This window comes from Callithrix jacchus, chromosome 5 (assembly GCF_049354715.1).
Source record: "Callithrix jacchus isolate 240 chromosome 5, calJac240_pri, whole genome shotgun sequence".
Lineage (NCBI taxonomy): Eukaryota > Metazoa > Chordata > Mammalia > Primates > Cebidae > Callithrix > Callithrix jacchus.
In genome coordinates this window covers 10,666,998-10,692,650 of record NC_133506.1, presented here as the reverse complement: position 1 = coordinate 10,692,650, position 25,653 = coordinate 10,666,998, and the positions used below count along the sequence as shown (strand labels likewise).

At 51.2% G+C, this 25,653-nt stretch overlaps 2 protein-coding genes across 29 annotated transcripts in view; both read left to right on the top strand.

Moving 5' to 3' along the window:
- Nucleotides 1-2,572: 2,572 nt before the first annotated feature.
- On the top strand, nt 2,573-14,089 carry LZTS3 (leucine zipper tumor suppressor family member 3). 12 transcript variants are annotated; one of them, XM_078371272.1, is made up of 5 exons: nt 2,573-2,799; nt 8,800-8,962; nt 9,566-10,042; nt 10,376-11,239; nt 11,570-14,089. In XM_078371272.1, exons 2-5 carry the CDS (start codon nt 8,891-8,893, stop codon nt 12,266-12,268), a joined length of 2,112 nt encoding a protein of 703 aa, XP_078227398.1. In that variant the 5' UTR covers nt 2,573-2,799; nt 8,800-8,890; the 3' UTR covers nt 12,269-14,089. The 12 variants fall into 12 exon arrangements, with proteins under 12 accessions (XP_078227398.1, XP_078227399.1, XP_002747355.4 ...); XM_078371273.1 differs by lacking the exon at nt 2,573-2,799 and adding an exon at nt 3,372-3,514 and having other exon boundaries at nt 10,376-11,176; XM_002747309.7 differs by lacking the exon at nt 2,573-2,799 and adding an exon at nt 3,372-3,514.
- A 2,741-nt stretch (nt 14,090-16,830) lies between these two features.
- UBOX5 (U-box domain containing 5) overlaps nt 16,831-25,653 on the top strand; it is a 54,075-nt gene continuing 45,252 nt past the window's right edge. For 15 of the 17 annotated variants that reach the window (XR_013535085.1, XR_013535087.1, XR_013535088.1 and 12 more), the window contains exon 1: nt 16,831-16,941. The gene's annotated coding sequence lies outside the window, so the exon portion shown is untranslated. Of the gene's footprint in view, nt 18,301-23,949; nt 24,095-25,653 lie in introns of all 17 variants that reach the window. The other 2 variants (XM_078371268.1, XM_078371269.1) reach the window with 2 other exon arrangements.

Here is a 25,653-nt window from a genome sequence, read left to right as displayed (position 1 = left end):
GATTTCACTATGTTGGCCAGGCTGGTCTCAAACTCCTGACTTCAGGTGAATCTGCCTGCCTTGACCTCCCAAAGTGCTGGGATTACAGCCATAAGCCACCGTGCCCAACCTAATTTTTAAATTTTTTCGTAGAGACAAGGTCCCCCTATGTTGTCCAGGCTGGTCTTGAATTTTTGGACTCAAACCATCCTCCTGCCTTGGCCTCCCAAAGTGTTGAGATTATAGGCATAGGCAACCATGCAACCAGAACCTTTTTTGGACGTATTTCTTGGATTTTTTTTTTTTTTTTTTTTTTTTTTCTGAGACGGAGTTTTGCTCTTGTTACCCAGGCTGGAGTGCAATGGCACGATCTCGGCTCACGGCAACCTCCGCCTCCTGGGTTCAAGCAATTCTCCTGCCTCAGCCTCCTGAGTAGCTGGGATTACAGGCATGCGCCACCATGCCCAGCTAATCTTTTTGTATTTTTAGTAGAGATGGGGTTTCACCATGTTCACCAGGATGGTCTCGCTCTCTTGACCTCGTGATCCACCCGCCTTGGCCTCCCAAAGAGCTGGGATTACAGGCGTGAGCCACTGCGCCCAGCTGGATGATGTTTTTAACATTTTTGTTATTCTTGTAATTTTATTTCCCAGAAAGTGATCTTTGTCAAGGTTTTCAGGGCTGGATGCAGTGGCTCAGGTCTATAATCAGTACTTTGGGAGGCCGAGGTGGGTGGATCACTTGAGGCCAGGAATTCAGGACCAGCCTGGCCAACATGGTGAAATGCTGTCTCTACTAAAAATACAAAAAATTAGCTGGGTATGGTGGTACTCGCCTGTAATCCCAGCTACTGAGACTGAGGCACAAGAAGCGCTTGAACCCCAGAGGCGGAGGTCGCAGTTAGCTGAGATCATGCCACTGTTCTCCAGCCTGGATGACAGAGCAAGGCTGTCTCAAAAAGAAAAAAAAAAAAAGTTTGTGTCAGTGTGATCATTAATCAGCAAATGACAGATCATCTTAGGTAACAACAAAACAAAGCAAAAAAAAGTATTGATTGGTTCGCTTAACTGATGAACCCAATTATAAATAGTCTAGTTCATAGTTGCTCTGAAAGGAAGGGGATTGCATTAGTTTATTCATTCAACAGTTACACACTATGCTACAATTTAAATGTGTAAATTTTAAGTGAGACTCTGTCTCAAAAAAAAAAAAAAGCTTTTCATATGCATTGAACCAGAGTTAGATATAGTATTCTCTATTTTCCTGGTGTTACTTTAAAGATGGCAAAATCACATTACTCTATGAAATAGGAATGGTGAAATATAAAGAGAGATTAAGTTACGATCAAGACAGAGGTGGAATGGGAACTGGCTGAAAGAAAGGAAAATAAAACAAGCAGAATCAAATGTCTTATTGGAGAAAACAAACAGTACTCTTGGCTCTGAAGAAAATCCGTAATGGTGAGGAAAACCTTGAGATAGTCTTCCAGGGTGCAGAGAAAAGGAACAGATTCATTTGACATTTGATGATCCAATGTGATCATTTTAGAGGAGAGGAAAGAAAAAACCCAAATCTTTTCACAGAATGGACAGAACAAAAACTTTTCTAAGCTGCAAAGAAGACCTTTTTTGTTTCCGGAAAATTAATAGATAAGGCCCATATTGATTTATACTGGCAAAATGTTTGACTTTTGAGGGTAAAGAAAAACCCTTGCAAGCACCAAGCAAATTGCTGACCTTAAACAGACAAACCCAGCTTTGCATTTTCAGTGCCAGAAAACAATGAAATAAAGAAGAGTTTTGAGGGGGAAATCTTGAGACTCAAGAATTCTATAAACAGGAAATCACTGTAAAGGTATTCTCACCTAAGGCAAAGGCTTAGGAAATACAGCATTCCAGAGTCCTCCCAGAAATCACCAGTCATGTGAGAGATAGGTCCAAATGAGGAATAAAAAACGAGAGCACAAAAAACCAGCAGACATTGAAACCAATTAAACAGAGTTGGCAAAAGCCAAAAACAAGGACTGAAAAAGAATGTGGCTTTCGACAAAAGTGTAAACAAAAGCTAGGTGTGTCGTCCTGATTAAGTGGATAAATATAAGTAGTGAGAGCGGCAGATAGGAGGCAGAAAAGCACATTAAATTTCTCATGACATAAAGGGGAATATAAAAACGAATTATTTGTCACTAACTTTACTAATTTGTTAAATAAAAATATTTTCATTTGATTAAAGGCAGCCGCGAGAATTAACACTTTTTTCTTTTACTCTAATAGTAAAATTTAACACTTTCTGACTTGAAAATCACCATAGAAGATAAAAGCAAATGTGGGAAAATTAAGAAAACAGCAATAAATAAAAACTGTAGAGTACGAAGTAATAAGACCAAACACAACCTGTAACAGCAGAGACAGAATGAGTTAAATCTCAGCCAGAGCAGAGGCGCTGCAGTTTTTAGGACAGACCTTCGTGCCTCCAGGCTTTTGGTAATGCCAAACTCTGGGCTAGGCTGGCCTCTCCACCCTATTCAAGGCTGAAAGGCCTCAATTCAGCGCCGACTCCCTCCTCCCGGAAGTCCTCCCGGGCCGCCCTAGGCAGAGTGAGCACTCCCTACAGTGAACACTACCCGCGCGAGCGATGCTGCGCCGCGCTCTGGGTCCAGGACGAAGCCCCACCTCACTCCCTCTCACCCAGGGTTGCGTGTGGTCTGGGGCCACGCGATACGCCAGGCGCGGGGCACGGCATGAGAGCGTTCAATCCTGCTGGAGTGTAATGTGTATTTTTTCTTCGTTGCACCTTCCGGACGGTGATCCCCTATGATCGGCAAGTTTCAAATCGTCCCCGTTTGATTACGAACGGAGGTTACTGCCCCTGGACGCCTCTTGCACCACAGCCGGTGGTCCTCGTGCCTGAGCGGGTCGTCTCTTGGCCGGGTTGGATAAACCCGCGACGGCTCGTCCCGACCCTATCTAGCAGACTTGCAAGGTCTCAAGGCATCCGTTGGGAGGCCGCATCCCGAAGAGTTGGCGCGGGAGAGGAATGGGGCTCGGGGCTCCGAGTCGAGAGCCCCTTCCCCCAAGCAAGAGGGACTCCTCCTCTTCCTAGACGTGGGATGGAGGGAGGGCGCTATTCCATTGGATTTGTTGCAAAGGAACAAGTAGGGCTGAGTCCAAGCCCAAGGGCCTGGAGGGTAACGAGCGACCAGCGGAAGGGCTAGTGGCGGATTTGGGGCGCCTTCGAGAGGGCGAGGCTTTTGGGGGGGGAGGGTCCCACGCGCGGGCGGAGCGCAGCGACGAAGGGGTTAAGGCGCCGCGCCCCGCCCCAACCCGGGCATTGGCTGCCCCGGGGGGCGTGGCCTGAGGGCGGGCTCGCGTTTGCCGCAGCCGCTGGTGGGCGGGGCCCGGGCGGGGAGCAGGAGGGGCGCGGAGCCGATCCGGGCCCGCGCCGCGCGCCCAGCCGGGCGGGCTTCGGGCTGCGACAGCGAGCGGGACCGGTGGCGCCGGAGTCGGAGACCCTGCGTCGGACCCTGAGGCAGCGAGTAAGTGAGACAGGCCCATTGTGGCATCCCTCCTGGCTCCGACCTGCTGCTGTGCCTCCTGCACTGCGCGGCACGTCAGACCGGACTCAGACTGGGTAGGGGGCGCGTCCCGCTGCTGGGGTCCCAAGGGGGAGGGGAGCGGAGAGGAGGCGGATGATGTCATGGATGCTTCGCCCGGCCTGGGGGGAGGTGGCGGCCGGAGGGGGTGCGGCTCGGATTATGTCACCTCTTCCCTCTGCGCCCCGCCCCCCGGGGCCACAAGCGTTGATGGGGAGCCTGGGGAGGTGCGGGCGGGGTTTCCTCCACTGCAGGGATTCCCAGGTCCTGTGGCCTGTGGCTGGGATCTCTATCAGTTGGCTCTGCAGGCCGTGGGCTGCTGGTAAATGGCGACACCCCCCCCCCAGCAGAGGCTCGTGTGTGCGCGCGTGTGAGTGCTCGGGGTGTGGGGGGGGGCGCTCTCGGTCCCCTCAGTCCTGAAACACCGGCTTCATCAGAGCCAGGAGCTAGGTGATGGGCCCATTCCCTGGCCAGCGCTTAGGCCACCGTGGGAAGATGGATCTCCCCTCACTCATCCCAACCAAGAAGTTCTGGATATCTCTGCACCCCAAAAACCCTGCATGCCACCCGATCCCTTTCCTCCCTCAGTCCTGCTTCCTGAAAACCCCTCCTGATTCTCCCTGCCCAGATTCACTGCCTCTTTGCATTGCCCATAACTAGCATTCCCACAGGCATTTGCCCTGCATTTCCTTGGTGCAGGGCCCATAGACCCCCAGGACTCTGCCATCTGTGCCCCTGGGAAACAAACCTACAGGCCAGCCCCGGGGAGGCCTCAGAGAAACCTCCTGAGGTATTCTGAGCCAGGTGTTCCAAGATGCCCCCTGTAGGGGTTGGAGATCAGGGATGCTATCCTGAGGCCAGCGTTTGGACTAGTCTAAAAGCATGTAGGATGGGCACAGAGAGCTAGGAAGAGCTTGTGTGTGAAGTAGAGAGGGGCTCAAGTCAGGGGAGATGGAGGAGGGGCATCAGGAGAGGCCTTGCAGACCCTGCTGCAAGCTCTGCTCTGGTTCTGGGGGCCAAGAGGAATACCAGGTATTTTACCCAGAATACATTTACTTCTTAAAATGCTTGTAAGGTAGGTGTGAGAACCCGAGGTGAAATAACCTACATGAGGCTGCACTCCTAATCAGTCAAGGTGGGATTTACACTTGGAGCTGATGCTGCCAGACCTCTGTCTACAATACTTGGTCCTGCTCATGGAAGGATTTGGACAGAGCAGGGACAAGATCAGCTTTGCCCTTTAGAAGGCATCCCCTGGCAGCTGCCTGGGGGAGGGAGTGTATGAGAAGAAAGTCCAGTGAGGAGACCCCAGCTGGGGTGCTGGATGGAAGGGCTGGCTAGAGATTTTTTAGGAGATAGAGTGGGCTGGGGTTGGGGCCTCTGAGACCCCAAGTGTTCCTAGCTTTGGGAGAGACACAGGTTGAGGGGGCGCTGGGTGGTCACCGTGAGTTGAAGGTACCTGTACATGTAACCTTCAGGTAGAGTTCGTTTGGCCCCTCCATGACGCTAATACTGTGTATAATGCTCCGGGCACCGAGGGCTGAGGTGACAGAGATCGAGGCAGTCGGGCAACAGGCTGTCATCCCAGGTGGTGCACTGATGCCAGAAGGCTGCCTTTGCAGACCAAAGCTCAGTTACCTGGACTAGTTCAGGACCCTGATCTTTCCTCTCTGTTCAGTTCCTGCTTATCAGGGAAACATCCCCTTCCTTGTCCTGCCAATGCCCTGCTGGGATTTTGTGGAAAGAAGCTGCATCAGCTGAAGCTTAGGAGAGACAAGGGGCAGGGCATGCTTACAAGGGGTTAACCATGACAGGTTACAATTATGGCAAGAAGCTCTTTAGGGAGTGAGGCTCCAGAGAGAGCTTCTGTGGGTTGACAGTCAAGCATTCCCCAGGTAGAGCACAGAGAAAGGAGCCTCAGGACAATGGCCCTGGGACCTTGTTTCCATCCATGACTCTAGGTGTCTGAGACTGGCTGGGGACTACACACATTGTAGAGAAACAGTAGGGCATAGTGGCATACAACCAGCCCCAACCTATGCTCAGATTGTCCTGTCCCGATCTCAGAGAAGGTAGTACTACGTTTGTACTGCCCCTTATAGTTTACCAAGCACTATACGCTGTCACTCAAGATCACCATGATCACCGTTGAGGTTTATTTTTGCCCAGACCCAGGTCTCTGGTGCAGCCACTTTGCTAGCCCCTTACCTAGATCTTTCACCTCACTATTGGCACCTTTCCTCAGCATAGTAACATACTCAGGTTTTTACTACCATGGTTAATGTTAAAAGCAAAAAGCCCTTGAATCTCAAACCTCCTTAAATGACTCCCTTCTCTTTTAGCAGGAACTCTGCCATCTCTTTCTCTGCATTCCTCTAGTCTTATGGACTGTCTTTGTTTTGTACCACTTTTTTGTTGTTTTGTTGTATTTATTTGTTTCTTTCAAGAGGGAGTCTCGTCGCTCTGTCACCCCTGCTGGAGTGCAGTGGTGTGATCTCGGCTTACTGCAACCTCTGCCTTTTGGGTTCAAGTGATTCTCCTGCCCCAGCCTCCTGAGTAGCTGGGATTACAGGCACGCCCAGCTAATTTTTTTTTTTTTGTATTTTTAGTAAAGATGGGATTTCACCATGTTAGCCAGGATGGTCTTGTTTTCTTAACCTTGTGATCCACCTACCTTGGCCACCCAAAGTTCTGAGATTACAGGTGTCAGCCGTTTAGCCCAGCCTTTTTTTTTTTTTTTTTTTAAAGACGGAGTCACTCTGTCTCCCAGGCTAGAGTTTAGTGGCAGGATCTCGGCTGACGGCAACCTCTGCCTCCCGGGTTCCAGTGATTCTCCCACCTCAGCCTCCTGAGTAGCTGGGATTATAGGTGAGCACCATGCCCAGCTAATTTTTTGTATTTTTCATAGAGATAGGGTTTCACCACGTTGGCCAAGCTGGTCTCAAATTCGTGATGTCAAGTGATCTTCCTGCTTCGGCCTCCCAAAGGGCTGGGATTATAGATGTGAGCCACTGCATCTGGCCTTGTACCACTTTTCAGAAACCATTCTGACATAGATATCAGTGATGTCTCCAGCTCCCAAATCCCCAACATACTCTTCAATCCCAGTGTTACCTTGCCCTGTTATTTTTAACACTGGAAACTGTCCCCACATTCTTGAACCCTCTCAATCTTGGCCTTCGGGTGATCCTTCTTTCAGCCATTTTCCTGCTCCCAGAGTGCCTCCCAGACTTCTGGGCCTTTGCTCCCTGGCTCAATGCTGGGCCCCACCCCCAGCACCCTTGAAAACAGATGATCTCAATCTCTCTCCATCTAGTGCTTTCTTTTTTTTTTTTTTCGCCCAGATTGGAGTGCAATGGCGCAATCACAGCTCACTGCAACCTCCGCCTCCAGGGTTCAAGGGATTCTTGTGTCTCAGCCTCCTAAGTATCTGGGATTACAGGAGTGCACACCATGCCCAGCTAATTTTTGTATTTTTAGTAGAAACAGGGTTTCACCAAGTTGCCCAGGCTGTTTTTGAACTCTTGGGCCTCAAGTTATCTGCTCACTTTGGCCTCCGAAAATGCTGGGCTTACAGGCATGAGCTATCTCACCTGGCTTCCATCTAGTGCTTGAGAAATATCTTCCTCTGTTGTTTCCCAAAACACCTCTTTTCCCCAAGCAGTCTCCCCTATGTTAAAAGTGTCACACACCACCGTGGTCTCCAGTCCAGAGTCCTCCCTTGTCCCTACCGCCTGACCTCATCTGTATGAAATTTTGCCCATACTTCTTTCCCAAACCCTGCCCAGGCTTTCCTACTGGTTTGAAGCTTGAGGCCTTTCAGCTTTCATCCTCCCAATCCCCAGCTGCTGCCTACATTGCACTCAGAGATGGCAAGGGAAAGAGGGCATATTTAGGGTAGGGGGGGTTGCAGGGCTGAGGCATAGTGGGCTGGAGTATGCTGGGGAGTGGAGGCAGAGCGGGGACTAGAGTGAGGCCAGAGAAGCACCCAAGGCACCAAGGGAAGGAGACTGTCACCCTCAGGGCTGTGTGCTGGCTGATTGCACCCTTCACTTGTGCCCTCTGTGGCTCTCTGGCCTCACCCTAGTCCTGGCCTTTGCTTATGGGGACAGACGGGCCCAAAGGAGGATGGTGGCAAAGTGCTCTTCTCCACACTTGCGGGGACAGACGCTGAGAATGGAATTCTACAGAGATAGTGCTCAGGCTTGGTAGTGAACTTTCCAGCAACCTAGGACTCTCATTCCTGGTGTGGGGGCCAGAAGACTCCTGAAGGACAATAGCTTTGTCAGGTTCCCTTGGTCTGGGGCAAGGACACAGCATTAGAACTGGGCAGCTAGGTAGAAGACAGTCTGTGGGGCCACAGGGTGCCACGTGGACCCCTTAACCTTGAAGGGAAGGAGGGCTCCCTGCCTGGTTTATGGAGGGAGTAGCAGGAAAAGGTCTGAAGGGCATCCCCTCCCATTTCCCACACACTTATTTGAGAGTCTAATCCGAGGCAGACGCTGCCTGGTGCCCCTGCCCGGCTTCATTATGCAGATCTCTGGGGCAGGTGTTCCCAGGTGCAAACCTGAGACAAAGGAACGAGGAAGCAGGGCCTACCTGAGCACAAGTAACCCAAAGCCTGGCTCCCCCTGCGCCTGTGGGCCGGCCTTGGTGGTGCGGGACCCGCACCCACAAGAAGGGCTCAGAGGGCTTCACAGTAAACTGAGCAGGGTCAAGGTCCACAGGGGGCGGGAGAGGGAGTAATCCAGGAAGTCTTCCTGGTGGCAGTGAATTCTTAGCGGGTTTGGCATGCGCCGGATCCTTGGGGGCACTGCAGGGTGCGCGACCCCGCCTCTCCCCCCGCCCACCTGTGAGAAACGCAGGCCCCGAGGGAGACTCCGTCAACGCCAGCAGCTGGCGCCACTGCCTCCTCTGCCCCGGCCTCAGCCAGCCCTGAGACCTCTGCGGAGGACTGATCCCGGGAAGGGGGCCCTCTCTTGTCAGGGCCCTGGTGCGGCCGAGCTGGGAAGACCTCCGGGAGGGCGGTCCTGCCACCTGCTGCTGCCGCTGCCCCCGTCCGTCCGTGGGGGACGGGGCGTACTCTTAGCGGCGCCCACCCGCGACCCAGATGCGCGCCGCCCAACCACCCTCCCCAAGTCCCCCATTTCCTCCAGCGCCCGTCGCCTCGGGGCGCCTGGCACGCAGCAGCACCGCAAGGTAGGTCCTTCATTTCTCCCATTTCGCAGAGGAGAAAACCGCAGTCCAGGATGGCTCAGTCCTCCCCTCCAAAGTCGCGCAGCTGGTTTGGGCCGAGCCCTGACTGCGAGAGTGAGGCACATGGCCCCTGCAGACCGGGCCTCGGAGGGTCCCAGGCTTGAGGATCCGTCGGCCCCTCACCCCCTTGGAAAGGCAAGGAGAGAAGCCTGCGCTGGTAGTGAGCTTCCACTTCTGCCCTGACTGCCACTCCTTAGGTTAGGGGGCTGTGAAGGACCCCCACCCTCAATTTTTGGATAGGGGTATCTTTCTCTCCCTCCCCTAACTTTTGAGGTGGTTCCCTGTTGGATTCAGGCACTGTTCTCCCTTTCCAACCCCATTTCTCCAGCCCATGAGGTTGGGATATTAAGGGCCCAGACCCAGGATAGATAATCCCAAAATTCTGGGGTTACAGCAAAGAGTTGAGAAGAGGACCACTGAGCGTGGGAAGCTCATGGGCATGGTGGGGCTAAGGCAGGAGTTTACGAATGGAATGCAGAGCTGAGCTGAGCTGTGCTGGGGGCTTCGTGCATGGAGCCCTGGGGGTTGGGCTTAATCAGGTGGGCAATAGGCAGCCCCATTTCCAAGTTCCCTCTTTTATCCCAGCCCTGTTCCTTCACCTTGGATGCCTGGGAGCCCTTTTACCCATTGTAGGGAAGGGGACACTGAGGGGCAGAGGGGTGCTGGGTTGACTTGGCTGGGGTGGTGGGAGTAGGAGTAGGATCTGACCTATTTCTACCTTCCCACCTGTGCCCACAGTGCCCTCCTGGCTTAGTCATGGCGAAGCTGGAGACACTGCCTGTGCGAGCTGACCCAGGGCGGGATCCTCTCTTGGCCTTTGCCCCACGGCCCTCTGAGCTTGGACCCCCGGATCCCCGCCTGGCCATGGGCAGCGTGGGCAGTGGGGTGGCCCATGCCCAGGAGTTTGCCATGAAGAGCGTGGGTACCCGTACAGGGGGTGGGGGCAGCCAGGGCAGTTTCCCTGGCCCCCGAGGCAGCAGCAGTGGGGCCAGCAGGGAGAGGCCAGGCCGCTACCCCTCAGAGGACAAGGCTCTCGCCAACTCCCTCTACCTCAATGGCGAGCTGCGGGGCAGTGACCACACCGATGTCTGTGGCAACGTAGTTGGCAGCAGTGGTGGCAGCAGCAGCAGTGGTGGCAGCGACAAAGCCCCACCGCAGTATCGTGAGCCCGGCCACCCACCTAAGCTCCTGGCCACCTCTGGCAAGCTAGACCAGGTCAGTCCCAGGGCCTGAGACCCTCACAGCCTTTTTCTGGGGGTGGGAGGCAACGCAGAGAGGAAGGCAAAGGGGTCCTTCTTGGAGGTTGGGTTGTGGGGGCAGGATGGAGGCTGGGCTGAGGAGTCATGGACTAGGGCCCTGGGGCCAAGTCTGTTGGGTGGATCCAGGACAGAGATCTGGCTTCAGGGAGCCAAGAGGTGGAACCCCACTTGGGGGACCTCAGGATGGAGATCCAGTAGGGGTGGGAGGTGGGGCTGGCCAAGTCTCTGCCAGAGGGAAAAGCCTGGGCCAAGGTCAAGGCCTCATCCTGACACCCTGCCTTTCCTGCAGTGCTCAGAGCCACTAGTCCGGCCATCAGCCTTCAAGCCTGTCGTACCCAAGAATTTCCACTCCATGCAGAACTTGTGCCCCCCGCAGACCAATGGGACTCCTGAGGGACGACAGGGCCCTGGTGGCCTCAAAGGCGGACTGGACAAGTGTCGGACCATGACTCCAGCGGGTGGGAGTGGGAGCGGCCTCTCAGACTCAGGCCGGAACTCCCTCACCAGCCTGCCCACCTACAGCTCCAGCTATAGCCAGCACCTGGCGCCCCTCAGTGCCTCCACCAGCCACATCAACCGCATTGGCACTGCCAGCTATGGTAGTGGCAGTGGTGGCAGCAGTGGTGGGGGGTCGGGCTACCAGGACCTGGGGACCTCTGATAGTGGACGGGCCTCCAGCAAGAGCGGGTCGTCATCATCCATGGGGCGGCCAGGCCACCTGGGCTCTGGGGAGGGTGGAGGTGGAGGCCTGCCATTTGCGGCCTGCTCACCGCCCTCGCCCAGTGCACTCATCCAGGAGCTGGAGGAGCGGCTGTGGGAGAAGGAGCAGGAGGTGGCAGCTCTGCGGCGCAGCCTGGAGCAGAGCGAGGCGGCAGTGGCCCAGGTGCTGGAGGAGCGGCAGAAGGCGTGGGAGCGGGAGCTGGCCGAGCTGCGGCAGGGCTGCAGCGGGAAGCTACAGCAGGTGGCCCGCCGTGCCCAGCGTGCCCAGCAGGGCCTACAGCTGCAGGTGTTGCGGCTGCAGCAGGACAAGAAGCAGCTGCAGGAGGAGGCGGCCCGGCTGATGCGGCAGCGGGAAGAGCTGGAGGACAAGGTGGCCGCCTGCCAGAAGGAGCAGGCCGACTTCCTGCCCCGGATGGAGGAAACTAAGTGGGAGGTGCGGGCTGGAGATCTGGGCCTCCCTCTCTGCCTCCCTTCTGCCCCTCTGGGGAACCCCAGAGCAGTTGCCCCTCACTATCATAACAGGCGATGAAAGGAGCAGGGGGGACAAAAAGCAATTGGGAGTGTCTGTGAGGACCGGAGGCCATCCCCGGGCTGGGTGAGACATGTTCATCCTGAGTCCAGGCAGGGAATGAGGCATTGCTGCTGATGAGGGCTGAGCCTGCTCCGGGAATCTTGGTGTCCCTGGCTCCAGATCTGGTGGCTGGGTTGGGGTGAGCAGAGCTCTGCCTTGACCCGGCTTTTCCTCTCACCTGTTCCTGCCCAGGTGTGCCAGAAGGCTGGCGAGATCTCCCTCCTGAAGCAGCAGCTGAAGGACTCGCAGGCGGATGTGTCGCAGAAATTGAGTGAGATCGTGGGGCTGCGCTCGCAGCTGCGGGAGGGCCGGGCCTCGCTGCGGGAGAAGGAGGAGCAGCTGCTCAGCCTGCGGGACTCCTTCAGCAGCAAGCAGGCCAGCCTGGAGCTGGGCGAGGGAGAGCTGCCTGCCGCCTGCATCAAGCCGGCGCTGACCCCCGTGGACCCGGCTGAGCCACAGGATGCTCTGGCCACCTGCGAAAGCGACGAGGCTAAGATGCGCCGTCAGGCCGGGGTGGCCGCCGCCGCCTCCTTAGTTTCCGTGGACGGGGAGGCGGAGGCCGGCGGGGAGAGTGGGACGCGGGCCCTGCGGCGGGAGGTGGGGCGGCTGCAAGCCGAGCTGGCGGCCGAGCGGCGGGCCCGGGAGCGCCAGGGTGCCAGCTTCGCAGAGGAACGCCGCGTGTGGCTGGAGGAGAAGGAGAAGGTGATCGAATACCAGAAGCAGCTGCAGCTGAGCTACGTAGAGATGTACCAGCGCAACCAGCAGCTGGAGCGCCGGCTGCGGGAGCGTGGGGCCGCAGGGGGTGCGAGCACGCCCACTCCCCAACATGGCGAGGAGAAGAAGGCATGGACCCCCTCCCGCCTCGAGCGCATTGAATCTACAGAAATCTGATCGACCTGGGCACTCGGCCTTATGACAAATGCCCTGTCAAAAGGCCAGAGTCCCCAGTGTCCCCTCCCCTCCACCTCTTTTCCCCGTAGACCCCATATCCCCAGACCAAAGAGGTTCTCTAAGCAGCTGTGACCAGGTTCCTCCCTCCTCACTTGCTCTCCCAGCTCCAGCACTGCCCCTGTGGCATCCCACTCGGACCCTCCTAAAAGAAGGGAATAGGGGGAGGGCAGGGCAAGTGAGGGTGATTCTAGGTGGTGGGGTAGTCATGCTCCCTTTCTTGGCACCCCCTTGATGGAGATAGAGGCAGCAGGCCTGCAGTGATGAGGTGCCCCAGTCCTTCTGGGGTTCTGGGCTGCTACTGTTGGCCCCCCGGTGTCTAGTGATGCTCACTGTGTTCACCTCCTAGGCCAAAGGAGCCTGAAGGGGCCTGCACAGGGTTTGCTGAAACTGACAGACCCTGGGCTCCTGACCTCTCTCCTCCCTGTAGTCCTCTCCTTCCCTGGGTAGATTGGCAGGACAAGTGGGAGCAGATGGCCTGCCTGTGGTTGAGAGGGCTACCTGCCCAGCCCCTCCCCCACCAAGGTCTCTTGGGCTCAGGCCTCAGTGCCTGGCCTGGTCGTGAGTGTGTGTCCCTATGTGTGTGTTGCGGGAGGGGAGGGCTGGGGCTGGAAGTCCAGCACCCAGGGAAGATCTGCCCTCCTGTTCTTGGGAAGGGTTGCCTGACGGCTTCTCGACTCTACCCTCACCCTTCTGGCCAGGATCCCGCAGGGCAACAGCCCCATCTGCTTGACTGACCCACACCCAGGGCCACTGTCCGGCTCTAATACAGCTATTAAGTGCCACCTGCCTCTCAGGCACTCTCCCCCCCCGGTTTCTGAGGTCAGACGAGTGTCTGCGATGTCTTCCCGCGCTATATTCCCCAGCCTCTTTCTGCTTTCATGCTCAGCATATCATCTTCCTAGGCAGCCTCCCCCAGAGTCTCACCTTTTCTTCCAGTAGAAAATTCTGCTTGACCTTTGGTGCACTGCCCACTTCCCAGCTCCACTGGCCCAAGTCTGAGCCGCAGGCCCTTGTTTCAGGGGCAGGGGGAGGGTTAGACGTGATTGCCCTTGAAGAACAAGGCTGACCTGAGAGGTTCCTGGCACCCTGAGGTGGCTCAGCATCTGCCCAGGGTAGGCCTGGCATGAGGGGTTAGGTCAGCCAATGTCAGTTCCTTCTCTTGGGGCCCTCTCAGAGTCCATCTCCCCAAGACAGGAAGGGAAAAGCAAATTTCTAATTCACCAGCAATAAAAATTGGAGGAGGCTTGGCCCTCAGCCCTTATATTTCTCTTTTTTCACTCTCTCTTTCTCCCACCCCCAAGACTGAGTTTGGGGGGGCAGGGTGGAGAGAGCTGGCAACTACTGTGAGCAAGTCCCCCAGCCCCTGACCAGCCTCCTCCCATGACTGGTGACTGTTTAATGAGCTGTGCATCCCCCACAAAAACATGAGTGCCCCTCTGTGTGGCCTCTAACCCTCTGCACAGCCCTTCTAGGTGGTCCTCACCAGTTCTCAGAGCTGGGTGGGAGGCCACCCTGGCAACCACTGCCCATTCCATTTACCCCTCACTGCACCTGCCCTAGAACCTGGGCCTAGGCCACAGGGGCAGGGAGAAGAGAAGGCATTAGTAAGAAAAAAAAATATGAACAGACTCAGCTTTGGGACGTCCAACCACAAAAGAAATTATATACAAATATATATAAATATATATCTCTACCATATGTGATGGAAAGACTTTGTTTTCCTTTCCCAAAGAAATAAAATGGAGAAAGCCTCTTGAGTGGTATTCTTTGGCCTGCTGGTGTCTTTGCAGGTGTGGGAGGTGAGGCCTGGGTAGGGGACAGGGGGCAAAGCTGGAGTAAACAGATTCCCCAGAGGAAGCATGAGACGAGAAGTGCTCACCGGCCCATGCCAGGAGGTTGGCCCAAAGCCCAAGCTCTGCCATGTTGCTCGGGAAGAGTCGTGGTTCAACGTTTTTGCCCAGTGGGTCTTTCTCTTCACCTTAGACTGTTGTCAAAGGGATTTCAAGCTGGTTCTATCTCAGAATCTGGACACTAAGCTGAGGAACCAGAAACCGGGTGACATAGGACAGCCAGATGCAGCCTGCAGTTGCCTAAGCCACCCTATAGCAACTGGCAGATTTGCAGGCCGAACGTATAGACATGAAGACTGAGAACAGGTTTGCAGTTAATGGTGAAGCCCCAAAGGCAAAGGGACCCAAGCGTGCTGCACAGCAGAGAGCTTCCCTTTACAACACTTCTGTCATCCTTTCAAAGCACCACAATCAAGAACACATTCTGCTATAAGTAACATGTAGGACCTCAAAGAATGGTTTATTTTTCCCCAACCTGACAAGAAATTGGGAAGTGGGTGTCATGGTTGTTTGATCATTGGGGATCTAGATTTCCATCCTTCCACTGTCCCATCCTTAGCATATTGTTTCCTCCTTACCACAAGGTGGCTGCCACAGCTCAGTGAAGGCCTTGAGGCTCCCCCACTTTATCACGAAAGTGGCCTGCTTTCCCAGGACCCTTTCCTTTAAGTCCTGTTGGCCAGAACTGAGTCACATGCTCCTCTCACTTCAAGGGAGAATGGGAAATGGAGTATTACAAAGAGAAACAGGATTGTGCCTGGGAACAGACATGGTTCATTCCTTCAGGGTAGGCTCTCTGCTTTCTCTGGGTTCTACTGGCAAGGACAGAGTCATAGCAATGAACAGTGTTTGCCCTGGTCTGGCCTGAGTGATAGAACCCTCCCCAAGCAGTAGTGTCTGTGGTCTGGGGCTCCAGATACTCAAACAGTGCTGTTTCCATAGCTCGGGAGTTGGGATGCCAGGCTTGCAGCTCCTTGCAGGGACATGTTCTCCCTACATTGATTTTGGCTTCCTGAGGGAAGCCAAAATGGTGCCCTGGAGGGAAAATGATTTTGCAGCTCGCCCTCACAACCCTTAGGATGAGTGGACTGGTAGAGCCAAGGCATTGACAAGATATGAAAACCCTGAATAGCAGATCTCAAGTGCTCTCAGGAATGGCAGCCTTGGGCCAGGCCTTTCTGATAGGTAGAGGTTTAGTAGAGTCTTTTTCTTGTCTAGGTACCCACACACAGGTGTCAGTATATGTACCCAGTAGGACCCAGCCTTCCTTTTTTGTTTTTGAGGCGGAGTTTCGCTCTTATTGCCCAGACTGGAGTGCAATGGCAGGATCTTGGCTCACCGCAACCTCTGCCTCCCGGGTTCAAGCAATTCTCCTGCCTCAGCCTCCCAAGTAGCTGGGATTATAGGCATGCAGCACCATGCCCAGCTAATTTTGTATTTTTAGTAGATACAGGGTTTCTCCATGTTTGTCAGGCTGGTCAGGAACTCCCGACCTCAGGTGATCCGCCCGCCTCGGCCCCCCAAAGAGCTGGGATTACAGGTGTGAGCCACCGCACCCAGCTACCTAGCCCTCCTTCTTAGGGAGGTGGAGGATTGCCCTGGCTCATGCTCCATAGCTCTGGCCTCCCTAAGTTCCAGCTCAACATCCATTTCTCTTAGCAGGGTCATCTATCCATCATGTCACTAGCTCTTTTCCTGAGAGCACTTTACAGATACATCTCTATTATAAATGCATATTTTTTTTAAAGATGAAGTCTCACTGTCACCCGGGGTGAAGTGCAGTGGTGCAATCTCAGCTCACTGCAATCTCCACCTCCTGTCAAGTGATTCTCCTGCCTCAGCCTCCTGAGTAGCTGGGGTTACAGGTGCCTGCCACCACACCCAGCTAATTTTTTTGGTATTTTTAGTAGAGACGAGGTTTCACCACATTGGCCAGGCTGGTCTGGAACACCTGGGATTACAGGTATGAGCCACCTCGCCTGGCCAATGCATTGCTAAAATTAGCCAGGTGTCATGGTGCACTCATGATTGCACCATTACACTCCAAACTGGGCAATGGAGCAAGACTCCGTCTCAAAATAAATGAATAAATAAAAATAAATACAGGGATTGTTTTTCTCACTGTACAGGCTTCGAGAATTTATGTGAGCTGGGTGCAGTGGCTTATACCTGTAATCCAAGCACTTTGGGAGGCTGAGGCAGGAATATTGCTGTGTCTAAGCTACTTTTTTTTTGAAGATGGAGTCTTGCTCTGTTGCCCAGGCTGGAGTGCAGTGGCACGATCTGGGCTCACTGCAACCTCCACCTCCCGGGATCAAGTGATTCTCCTGCCTCGACTTCCTGAAGAGCTGGATTATAGGCGTGCGCCACCATCCCTGGCCAGGCTAGTCTCGAAATCCCGACCTCAGGTGATCCGCCCACCTTGGTCTCCCAAGTGCTGGGATTACAGGTGCAAGCCACCGCGCCGGCTCTAAGCTACAGAACGACTTCCAGAGTGATGCATCCAGGAAGGTGTTTTCCCTCTGCAGGTCCTAGACTTTCCCAGACTCCTGAACAACGTCCTCCAGTGGAAAATGTCCTTGGAAAACGCTGACAGAGTCTTTTGAGCCTCAGCCGCACCCGTCACTTGCGCCGCAGGCGGAAGTAGCGGACAGTTGGCCGGAAGTGAGGCTGTGAGGCTCGAGTTGCTGTAGGAGCGTTCGTGTCGCCGCAACTCGCGGGGTCCCGGGTTTGTTGTTGCGGCGCCCCCTTCAAGAGGATCAGGTGAGTGGCGGCGGCCGGGCAAGAGGTCGCGGCGGCCGCCTCCTGTGCTCACGACTGGCCTGGGCCTTGACCTGTGTGCCTCTTGCCCTGCCGGCCGGCCCAGGGCTGGCGCGCACCGAGGCCTTGTTTAGCGCTTCTTGGCCGGGGTTGCGAGTACCTCCCGCAGGCCTGGCTGTGGTGAGAACTTCAGTGATTCTCGCCGCTCCCGACTTTTGTGACCTTTGGCAAGGGGCTTATGTAGCCCTTGATTTTTCCTCTGTGAAATGGAGATCGTAACAGTGCTTGTCTCACGGTGCTGTCATGAGAATGTAGTGAGATATTCTGCCGTGCCTCTCATCACACTTTAACGTGCCTGCGAATCGCTTAGAGATTCTGATTCTGTAGGGCTGGCGTGGGGCCTGAGATACTGTGTTCCTGACCAGCTTCCAGACGAGGCTGAAGCTTCTGGCCCGCAGACCACTCGTTGAGTAGCAAGGCCCTACAGGATTTTGCTTAGTACTTGGGATGCGGAGTCTTCAGTAAACATCAGTATGATACGATATATACTCCCGCCCCCCTCCCCCCATTTTTAGCAGTTTATAAGGGTAGTATTGATGGCCTTCTCCCCTTTGTTTCTCTCCATGGGTAAGAATAGTTACTCTCTCTTTCTTTGCAAACCATGACACAGCTCTTCTGTCTTGATTCAGGGAACTTTGGGTCCCCTCATATCAAATATGTTCATCAGTCTCCTCGGGTGGTGCTTCACTGATCAGACCCTTGGACAGTGCTTCATCCAGTGGAGCCGATAGCCAGCTGCATTAGCACCAACTGTGGCTGAACGTTTTGTGCTCCAGTCATTTGTTGCTGCTGGAATCTTAATTCACGTTTTCTCCACTTTGTGAATAGTAAGAATGGCCGCCTTTCCAGAACTAGCTTCTGGAATGATCTTGAATGATCTTGGGCAAGTCCTCGGATGATTTTGTTACTACCTGGTAGACTAAAATAAAATCCGAAGAGTCTGTGCTGCATAACAGAACTGAAAAAGTGAGGCCTTTGGCAGTTACGCAGGTCTGATGTTTATTAGTCAGTATGATTTTCTTTCCCATCCGTTGGTTTATTTTGCTAGTCCCTAATAAGGCCTTGCCATTCATCATGTGTGAATAAGTTAACTTTGATATAAAAGAATTCCAAGGTCAGGTGCAGTGGCTCATGCCTGTAATCCCAGCACTTTGAGAACCTGAAGTGGGAAGATTGCTTGAGCCCAGGAGTTCAAGACCAACCTGGACAACATTGGGAGACTGTCTCTACAAAAAAACAAAAAACAAAAATTTAGCCAGGAGTGGTGGCACGATCGCCGTCCAAGCTACTCAGGAAGCTGAGGTAGGATTGCTTGATATCCTTGAGCGACCCTCAATGGTGGGTGGGGGTGGTGGAGGATGCCGGGAGCTGAGATTTCACCACTGCGCTCCAGCCTGAACAACAGAGCGAGACCCTGTCTGAAAAACACAAAAGGATTCTGAAATTCCTTCTTTGCTTGTCTGAAATACTGTACTATATAGCCTTGTAAACTGTAAAAGCAGATAAAATCCAGTGTTTGTTGAGCTATCAGTTACAGGGCCATGCAGCTGCCTCTCTTTACCTGCCTGGATTTTATAATTTCTCTACAAGTCCCATTTAGATGAGCTGAGAGGACATGAGTGCCTACTCCCTGTTGTTACATGGAGAGGTTTTCTAAAGACAGGGTTTTATTAAACCCTTTAAAAGCAGTAGCTCTAACAGAATCATCTATAGGACTTAGTCATACTATATCCATCCATATCTTTCTTGCCATTCTGATAGAGGAATAGCAGAGTCTTAGAAGAGAAGGGGGAGGGCTGTATAGCTGAAAAAGTTTCACAAATTGTGATACAGTATTTTTTCTCCTGTAAGCATAGAATCTAGAACAAAGAGGAAGGACTAGATTGCTAGACTTAATAATTTTAGTTTGGCTTAGACTTGCGAGTGACACTTGACCTAAACACCTTTGCACTAGTACTTCACCTTTGCAGTACTGGTAGACTCGTCTCTCATAGGCTCTGCTCCCATGTGGAAACAGAAACACAGAAGAGTCTAGCCCAGTTAACATCCACATTAACAGCTAAGAGTCCTTACTGTCAGTCTCTAAGCTCTCAGTAGGGACTTTGAAGTTTTGTAGATTTTCAGCAGGAGACCTCAGCGCCTAGAGAAAGTTCTTTTTTTTTTTTTTTTGCCTTTTTTTTTTCCTGAGTAGAGACAGGGTCTTGCCATGTTGCCCAGACTGGTTTCGAACTCTTGGCCTCAAGTGATCCACCCGCCTCGGCCTCCCAAAGTGGTGGGATTATGGTCATGAGCCAGTTTTTTGCTTTTTTTTTTTTTTTTTTTTTTTGAGTTGAATTCTTGTTCTGTTGCCAGGCTGGAGTGCAGTGGCACGCTCTTGGCTCACTGCAATGTCTGCCTCCAAGGTTCAAACAATTCTCCTGTCTCAGCCTCCCAAGTAGCTAGAACTACAGGCACGTCCCACCACACCCAGCTAATTTTTGTATTTTTAGTAGAGATGGGGTTTCACCATGTTGACCAGCATGGTCTCGATCTCTTGACCTCATGATCCGCCCACCTTGGCCTCCCAGAGGGCTGGGATTATAGGCATGAGCCACTGTGCCAGCTGCTTTTTTAATTCTCAAGGTTGCTCAACAAATTATTTGTTGAGACACGAATAGGGTTGGAGTGTTCATTTATTTGTGGCAATTTTATTGGGACGTAGAAAGGAAAAGTGTTAGAATTGAGGGATCAGATCTGGAAATTGGTAAATTGTATGTGTTTAAGGTATTATATACTCAGTCTGCAGTTAGCATAGCTGCCTTCCTCTGCCTGGCCCCACTCCTCTAACTTCTGGACTCTAGTTTAAAATGAAGCTATTTGGCCTTGCTTAGATCTGTATGTGGAAGGGAGAAAGGTAAGATGCTTCAGTCCTGTGAAATCACATCATTCAGGGAGGTTTGGGCATTGTCTTTTGGAACTGACAGTGTCCAGGGGTCTCTGAGGCTCTACTCTGTTTTCTTAGGACCCCTAAAGAGGAGATGGGGAGAAAGGTATACTTGGGGCACTTAAACTAGGAAAGGAGCTTTGTGAAATCATTATCAGGTTATCTTTGAACTTTTATTGAAAAAAGTTGGGTGCAGTGGCTCATGCCTGTAATCTCAGTACTTTGGGAGGCTGAGGCAGGTGGATCACTTGAGGCCAGGAGTTTGAGACCAGTCTAGCCAACATGGCGAAACCCCGTCTCTACCAAGAAAAAAAAAATTAATTAGGTGTGTTGGCATGTGCTTATACTCTGAGGTGCTTGGGAAACTGAGGAAGGAGAATTACTTAAACCAGGGAGGCAGAGGTTGCAGTGAGCTGAAATCATCATTCCACTGCACTCCAGCCTGGACAACAGAGGAAGACTCTGTCTCCAAAAAAAAAAAGTAAAACGTTTTAATTTAACACTGAGCATCTCATAGTGTTCTCTTTTTAGCTTTCTTATGGATTCTCTGGGAGTCCTTGAGTGAGGAACTAAGTCTTTCAGGTGTGTTTTCACTATCTGGTCAACACATCCTGACTGCCTCTTCCTTGTAGTGTCTTTTCTTCGTACTGTTCTTCTCTGCTGCTTCCCTATATTTTCCTTGTTTCTCTTTCCTTTTCCACAGTACTCAAGACCAGCTACTGAAATGGCTCGATTTCAGACATATATATGTAGATATGGTTTCTATAGAGTTACTGTAAATGTTGCATGGTGAAAAAAATAAGTAGCCACTTTGCCATTTGTAGGTTGTCCCTTCATGCCTCTAAGATTCCTTCTTTTGTTATCATTTCTGTTATTGAACGTCTTTAAAGAAGTTCTACAGATAGTAGAAAGCGCTTGCACTGGAAATAACTTCAGTATTTTCCTTGTATATTAAGTTACTTCATGCATTATCTTGAACAGTACCATACTATCCTGATAATACAATGCATTTTGTAAATTTAATTTTTGTCAGAATTGTACATGTACATGGTTTAAAGAGTCAAATAGTTCAATAGAGCTTGCAACACTAAATATTAGTTTCCTGTCCTCCTCCTCTTTTTTTTTTGAGAGAGAGTCTCGATCTGTCATCAGGCTGGAGTGCAGTGGCAACCTCAGCTGACTACAATCTCTGCCTCCCAGGTTCAAGAGATTCTCCTGCCTTAGCCTCCCAAGTAGCTGGAATTACAGGCACCCACCACCACGCCTGGCTAATTTTTTGTATTTTTAGTAGAGGCGGGGTTTTGCCATGTTGTCCAGGCTGCTTTTGAACTCCTGACTTCAGGTGATCCACCTGCCTTGGCCTCCCGAAGTGCTGGAATTACAGATATGAACCACTGGGCCTGGCCAGGTTTTCTCCCTTTTTTGGTTCCATTTTTACTCCCCGGAAGTACTTTTAACTACTTAACTATTTCTTTTGCCACTGATTACTGTATTTCTTTTTCCTTTTTTTAAAAAGTTTTTTGAGATAGAGACTTGCTCTGGAGTGCAGTGGCATGGTCTTGGCTCACTGTAACCTCTACCGCTTGGGTTCAAGCAATTCTCCTGCCTCAGCCTTTCCAGTAGCTGGGTTTACAGGCATGCACCACCACACCCGCTTGATTTTTGTATTTTTATTTACTTATTTATTTTTCAGATGGAGTTTTTTTTTTTTTATTTCTATTTATTTATTTTTGAGACGGGGTATCACTCTGCCATCCAGGCTGGAGTACAGTGGCATGATTTTGGCTCACTGCAACTTCCGTCTCCCAGGTTCAAACGATTCTCCTCCCTCAGCCTTTCTAGTAGCTGGGTTTATAGGCATGTGCTAATTTTTATGTTTTTAGTGGAGACAGGGTTTCACCTTGTTGGCCAGGCTAGTCTTGAACTCCTGACCTCAGATGATCCTCCTGCCTCAGCCTCCCAAAGTGCTGGGATTACAGACGTGAGCTGCTGTGCCCAGCCTGGTTTTTGTGTTTTTAGTAGAGACAGGGTTTCACCATGTTGGCCAGGCTGGTCTAGAACTCCTGGCCTCAAGCAATCTGCCCACCTCAGCTTCCCAAAGTGCTGGGATTATAGGTGTGAGCAGCCACTACTCCTGGCCATCACTATATTTCTTTTTTTATTTGTATTTTTTGAGATGGAGTCTTGCTCTGTCACCCAGGCTGGAGTGCAGTGGCATGATCTCGGCTCACTGCAACCTCTGTCTCCCGGGTTCCAGCAATTCTACCTCAGCCTCCCGAGTAGCTGGGATTACAGGCATGCACCACCACGCACAGCTAATTTTTGTATTTTTAGTAGAGACAGGGTTTTACCATGTTGGCCAGGCTGGTCTTGAACGCCCAATCTCATGATTCACCTGCCTCACCCTCCCAAAGTTCTGGGGTTACAGGAGTGAACCACCATGCCTAGCCGGCCATCACTGTATTTGTAAGTAACACCTTTGTGTTGCTGTTTATTAATTTCTTTCTTTCTTTCTTTCTTTCTTTCCTTTCTTTTATTTTCTTTTCTTTTTCTTTTCTTTTCTTTTCTTTCTTCTTTTAGAGGCAGGGTCTTGCTCTGCTGCCCAGGCCGGAGTGCAGTGGCATGATCATGGCTCACTGCAACCTTTGAATTCCTGGCTCAGGCTATCCTCCCACCTCTGCCTTTTGAGTAGCCAGGACTGTAGGTGCATCCCACTATTCCTGACTATTTTATTTTATGGTTTTTTTTGAGACTTGCTCTGTCTCCAGTGCAGTGGTGCGGTCTTGGGTCACTGCAACTTTCGCCTCCCGGTTTCAAGGGATTCTCCTGACTCCTGAGTAGCTGGGACTACAGGTGGGCACCACCACACCCAGCTAATTTTTGCATTTTTAGTGGAGTCAGGGTTTCACCATGTTGGCCAGGATGGTCTCAATTTCTTGACCTTGTGATCCGCCCCCCTTGGCCTCCCAAAGTGCTGGGATTACAGGCATTAGCCACTGCACCCAGCCTGTTTTTATTTTTTATAGAGACAGAGTCTTGCTGTGTTCCCCAGGCTGGTTTCAAACTCCTGGCCTCAAGTGATCCTCCTGCCAAAATACTGGGATTACAGTTGTGAGCCACCACATCGGGCCAATTATACTTTTTTATTATGGGGCTCTAGGTCTTTTGTATCATGAATCTCCCCCTACCCCTCTTCCTCTCACTTTATCCTCCCAATATAGGTTTGCTCATAATTTTTGGTTAGGTTAATACCAAGATAAATGTTATTAAAATTGTGTTAGTATTATTCTCAACTGAATAGGGAGTATAATATGATAACATTCTCTTTCTTTCTTTATTTTTTGAGACAGGGTCTTTCTCTGTCACCTGGGCTGGAGTGCCGTGGCAGGATCACAGCTCACAACTTTTTGGGCTCAAACAATCTTCCCACTTCAGCTTCCTGGGTAGCTAGGACCAAAGGTGTGTGCCACCAAGCCTGGCTAATTTCTAAATATTCTACAGAGGTGGAGGATCTCACTACAATGCCCAGGCTGGTCCCAAACTCCTGGCCTCAAGTGATCTTCTCACCTTGGCCTCCCAAAGAACTGGGATTACAGGAATGAGCCACTGCATCCTGCCTATGATGACATAGTCTATCTTGTATAACTTTTTTGTCTTCCCTGGCATTAATAATTTTTGTTACTGTTGTTATTAGCATGGCTTTATATCTTCTCTCTTGTTCGTGCCCAAATTATCCAGTAGAAGTATGATTCTCCTCTCTTGGGTACTGTCTGCATCTCCTAGCATGACCTAGTTGCTCTTTCTGTCTGCTCACAGCTTCTGTCCTGGGATCTGCCTTCATCTTTCTCCTTGGGTTTACCTTTGTTTCTCTGTATTGAACCCTAGTTTCTGGATCCCGTATCTACTGCCAGCTTTCGGGTCTTCAGTTGTGGTAGCTCTTACTTGGATCCTGCAGCATCCCGCCAACTCTTCCCTTCATGTCGATTTCAGCCTTTGAGGTCTTCTCTTTCTTCTTTTTTAAAGTACAGGTTGAGCATTCCAAACCTGGAACTCCAAAATCCAAAATGCTCCAAAATCTGAAACTTTTTGAGCACCAACATGATACTCAAAGGAAAAAAAAAAATCACTGGAGTATTTCAGAATTTGTAATTTTGAATTTGGGATGCTCAACTGGTAAGTATACAGCACATAGTCCAAAAACTGAAAAAATTTAAAATCTGAAACACTTCTGGTCTCAAGCATTTTGAACAAGGGATATTCAACCTGCAGTATAAACCATAATGATAGTTAGAATCCTAGACCATTAGTGGTGGAAAGAACTTTCAAGCTCACCTAGTTCTAACCCTCCAGCTCCCTAGAGGCACCTGGATCCAGGCACCTTGATACCATAGAAGACCATAGATTGTTCAGCCATCCCACCCCCTACGGTCCTCCGAAGCTGTGTTTCCTGACACCCGTTCTTGTCTTCCTAGTGTGGGCTTGGGAGTCAGACAGTCTTTAATATTTGGCTATACTCAGTCCCTTAGCTGTATAGCTTTTGGCAGGTTTCTTAATCTTGTGGTCTCTTTCCCATCAATAATATGGGGAAAATAAACTTACATTACAGAGATATTATAAGGATGGGAACTAAGGCAGATAAAGCGGCTTTTACAAGGCTCCAAGCCTTGGCACAGAGGAGGCACTCAGGCAGCCATAGCTCTTGATATTTCCATCTTGGATCTTAGCCTTTATTTTTACAAATCAAAAAGAGTTGCATGAATTCAAAACACTGGAGCTACACCAAACACTGATGTCCTAGGAGATGGTTCTTTTATTTCCAGACCACGTACAGTAATTTCATTAAGTACTCTTAGGTAGAATTAATTGAAGTAATTTTAATTATTTAATGTAGTTTTAAAATTAACATCATTTAGAGAGATATTTATTAATTCTTGTTTATGTGCTATTTGTTCCACTGAATATTTGTGTGTACTTTCTCCAGTCGATGCCTGCCACATATTTATCCTGTAAATAGCCTCCTTCTGGACACACATTTTTGCTTTAATGTAGCACTTTTCTAAAAAATGGGGCCTTTAAAGCTATTTTTTAGGCTCTACTTTCTTGGTTTTTCTTGTTTTTTTTTTTTTTTTTGAGACAGTCTTGCTCTTTTGCCCAGGGTACAGTGCAGTGGTGCAATCTCCATTCGAGGGAACCTCTGCCTCCTGGGTTCAAGTGGTTCTCCTGCCTCAGCCTCCCGAGTAGATGGGAGGTGCACCACCACGCCCAGCTAATTTTTTTTTTTTTAATTCACCTGGGTGCAGGTGGGCTAAGGCCAAAAAGGGCATTAGCCTTTTTAAAAGAGGGTTGTCTTGTTCCCCTTCTTCTTATATTTGCAGGCTTTTTTTTTTTTGGAGACAGAGCCTTGCTCTGTTGCCCAGGCTGGACTGCAACGGCTCGATCTTTGCTCACTGCAACCTCCGCTTCCCGGGTTTGAGCCATTCTCCCACGTCAGCCTCCCAAATAGCTTGGATTACAGGCATGCACCACCATGCCTGGCTAATTTTTGTATTTTTAGTAGAGACAGGGTTTCGCCATGTTTGCCAGGCTGGTCTCAAACTCCCGACCTCAGGTGCTCCACCTACCTCAACCTCCCAAAGTGCTGGGATTACAGGTGTGAGCCACCACGCCTGGCCATTAATTTTTGTATTTTTAGTAGAGACAGGGCTTTGCTATGTTGGCTAGGCTGGTCTAGA

Excerpts from the sequence above, each read along its gene's own strand:
- LZTS3 (XM_078371270.1), top strand. The coding sequence starts at position 3,898 with ATGGCGACACCCCCCCCCCAGCAGAGGCTCGTGTGTGCGCGCGT. Across the intron at positions 8,963-9,565 it reads CCCCTCACCCCCTTGGAAAG|TGCCCTCCTGGCTTAGTCAT; the intron begins GCAAGGAGAGAA and ends CTGTGCCCACAG. Across the intron at positions 10,043-10,375 it reads CCTCTGGCAAGCTAGACCAG|TGCTCAGAGCCACTAGTCCG; the intron begins GTCAGTCCCAGG and ends CCTTTCCTGCAG.